General features: G+C 56.8%; 1 protein-coding gene across 1 annotated transcript; it reads right to left on the bottom strand.

Moving 5' to 3' along the window:
• Positions 1-463: 463 nt before the first annotated feature.
• FCRL6 (Fc receptor like 6) lies at positions 464-1805 on the bottom strand (the record flags this gene model as incomplete). Its single annotated transcript, XM_080647781.1, is given in 9 exon segments — positions 464-512; positions 514-643; positions 791-862; positions 865-1083; positions 1559-1653; positions 1655-1677; positions 1683-1699; positions 1702-1754; positions 1756-1805. Coding segments are annotated over 9 exon segments (708 nt in total).
• Positions 1806-3395: the final 1590 nt, after the last annotated feature.

Raw genomic sequence — 3395 nt, 5'->3', positions numbered from 1 at the left:
CAAAAGAGGCAGATGGCTGGCATTAGGGGTAACCACATGGCCTGGCCTGCACACACCCTGTAGGTGGAAATTAGGGATGACTCAGAGGATGCCAGCAGGGAAGGGCAATTATTATGCAGGACTATGTGGCCCTCCCCATTGTGCTGCCCATTCTCCATGGACCTCATTGAACCCCCCTCCCCTGGCCCGAGGTTCAGTGAACAGATACTCCACGCAGGGTTCGTGCTGTGTCGTGCAGTACCTGCTTTGGGCTCAGTATTGTGCCCACCTGGTTGGAGGTACATGGAGTAGTGGGGTCTGATCCTGGCAGCTATGGGGCTCAGAGCTGCGTGAGGGATAAGATGTACCATCCAGGGAGAGTGTCTCAGGCTGACTTAACTCCATGGAGACCCTGTTCTCAGACTCACAGGTGTGGTTCTCAGCATCCTGCTCTGACATCCCTGGGAAGAGAAGGGAGACAGCTTCACTGGGCGGGGGTTGGGGGGGAGGGGGCTGAGCAGTTCCCCAAAATCTCCCTCAAGGTAGAATGAATATAGGATAGGAGGGGAGCCCCTCTGAGCCTCACAGAGGAGCTTCACCATGTCCCCCACAGTAAGGCCAGGGGACCCAGACCGCAGGGTGAGCAGAGAACAGGACACAGGAGCTGGGGTAGGACCCCAGGTGATAGGTCAGCTGGAACACCAGGGTTCCTGGCTCCTCCTCCCTTAGAGAACCCTCCCCCACTCCCAGGAGGCCCCACTACCCAATGCCCAGATCCCTAAGGAATATCTTCATCCTTCCCACACTTAACCCCACATCCTGATCTCCATCTGGGGGCTCTGTTTCTGGACCATGACGCCTTCAGGGGCTGCCTCACACCAGTTAACCCAGAACCGCCCCCCCCAGCCCTCCCGGCTGCTGGGATGCAGAGCTCTGAGTGGAGGCCCCTGTTCTGCAAGGTGCAGCTCTCCTTGTAGAAGGAGAAGAGAAGCCATGAGGCTGACCTCTGAGGGTGGAGATTTGTCTGGCATCTCGGGATCAGGGGGCTTCCCTCATGGGGTTTGGGAGAGGGGACAATGCTCAGCACAGGAGGCAGGAAGAGTTCTGGGGAGAAGTTAGCCCACGGCTCAGGAGGGAAGTCCTGCACAGTGAGGCCCCAGGAGGCTGAGGGAGACACTGTCATTGTCCCCAGGATCTGGCCTCTCATCTTCCCCATGGACTCTGAGGCAACTCCCACACAGCCCCAGCCACTGGATCCCAGAGCCAGAGCGCCTAGTCCCCTCTGATCTGGCCCAGGTCTCAAGAGGGGGGTGAGTGGGTGGTGAGTAGCAGAGCTGGTTCAGGGCATCTTCCCACCGTTCTCCTTCCCCTGGCTCCTGATGTGTCCTAGGTGTGGGGTGGGGAGGTGGGGTGGTGTCAGGGCATGTGGACAGTATCATGGACATGCTAGGGCCCTGTGGATTGGCCCTGCATCAGGGGTAGCCAGAGGGAGGGGTTCTGCCTAGAGAGCTGCCGACCTCTGAGACCAGATCCTAGAGCAGCACCTTTCTCTCCTCCAATCCCCCAGCTGGTGACTCCCCTTGAACTTGAACCATGGCTGTCCCTGAGGTGTGTCTGCCTATGTGTAGGAAGTGCGTAGTGCAGCTGTACTGGCCCTTGTTCCTCACTGTGGCAGCCCATGGTCAGAAGCTGGCTATCCTAAAGAAATGGAGGGATTTTCATCTTTGTAGACCTTCACCTGGGCCAGGGCTGAGTTCTTCCTTCCCTGGTATCGCAGTCAGGATGTCTCCTTCAAACACGGGGTTTGGCCAAACATGGAGGAACATCTGGACTGTGACACTGGAGCAATGTCACCCTGGAGCTGCACGACCTTTCAATCCATTCTCTCACTGTCTCCCAGCCGAGGGCCTCCCACTGAGGATGGAGGCCCAGACAGCACTCTGCAGCTGTCCCTGTCCCTCAGTCCTTCGTGCCAGGTTAGAACAGGATGGGACCTTGATTGCCTTCACTCCCTTTTCCTCTTCTCTCCTCTTCTTCTCTTTAGTCCTTCCCCTTCTCTCCCCTTCCCTATTCTCTGCAGCTTCTGTCTGGCCTTCTTCCCTCCCATCTCCCTGTATATTCTACTTCCCTCTACTACTAGGCCAAGCTTGGGTCACGTTGGGTTCTTTCCGCCCATTGCTCTGCCTCATTCCTCCTGACCCGATGCTCACTCCCCTAGGTTGGGTTCTTAGGCCCTGGCTACCTCAGGGCAGCTCCTCCTGCCGCCTCCAGGGAGGTGCTGGAGGTGTGTGTTGGAGGTGCCACAGCCTGGGCTCCCTGCCTCCTGCTTCCCTTGCCAGGCTTCCCCAGGCCCCGCTGCTGTTTCCACTCCCTGCAGGAAGTTTTATTTCCATTACAGTCATGGAAGGGTTCTATAATTTCTGTCCTCATTCCTAAAATGCATTTTGTACCCTGAGGGGGATGAGAGAAGAGCTCCTGGGGACCCGCATAGTCTGCAGGGCGGCCCCAGGCTGGCCATTATTCTTTGACAAGCCAGACACTATGGGTCCCAGATGGCCTCAGGCGCCAGGATGATGGTCCGAGCATACTGATGACTACTCAGATAGGAAAACTTACCATATCAGCCCATCGGAGAGCCCCAGCTAACCTGCCTTTGCCTGGATCTCCGTGGATCTTTAGGACCCACTCCCCTCACCCTGGAAGTAGTGATGCTCCAGGGTAACTGACTGATGTGCCTTACGTCCATGACTGCTCTTTCTAGCAGCACCAATTGTTGGTTTGCATTCTCCCTCCCTGGTGTCACAGAACATGTCCTTGAAGGTCAAAATGATTATAGGTCAGAATCTTTTCTTACTTGAAAGAAAACTCTGTGGAGGCTCAGTGGAACAGGATGGATGGGAGGGTAGGGAGCTGAGGGAGAAGTAGGTTGATCTGCAGACAACACACCTGTTTCTCTGACCATAAAAAGGAGAGAAGGGAGACCTCGGCTTTGGTGAGTGGAGAACACAGGAGCTCCAGACCACTGCAAGGAGACAGAGGCCAGACCACTGCAAAGAGACAGAGGCCAGACCACTGCAAGGAGACAGAGGCCAGACCACTGCAAGGAGACACAGAGGCCAGACCACTGCAAGGAGACACAGAGGCCAGACCACTGCAAGGAGACTCAGAGGCCAGACCACTGCAAGGAGACACAGGCCAGACCACTGCAAGGAGACACAGGCCAGACCACTGTAGGGAGACTCAGAGGCCAGACCACTGCAGGGAGACTCAGAGGCCAGACCACTGCAGGGAGACACAGAGGCCAGACCACTGCAGGGAGACACAGAGGCCAGACCACTGCAGGGAGACTCAGAGGCCAGACCACTGCAAGGAGACACAGAGGCCAGACCACTGCAAGGAGACACAGAGGCCAGACC

The sequence above is a fragment of the Plecotus auritus genome, assembly GCF_963455305.1.
Source record: "Plecotus auritus genome assembly, chromosome: 12".
Taxonomy (NCBI): Eukaryota; Metazoa; Chordata; class Mammalia; order Chiroptera; family Vespertilionidae; genus Plecotus; species Plecotus auritus.
This window is presented reverse-complemented; position numbering and strand designations above follow the sequence as displayed.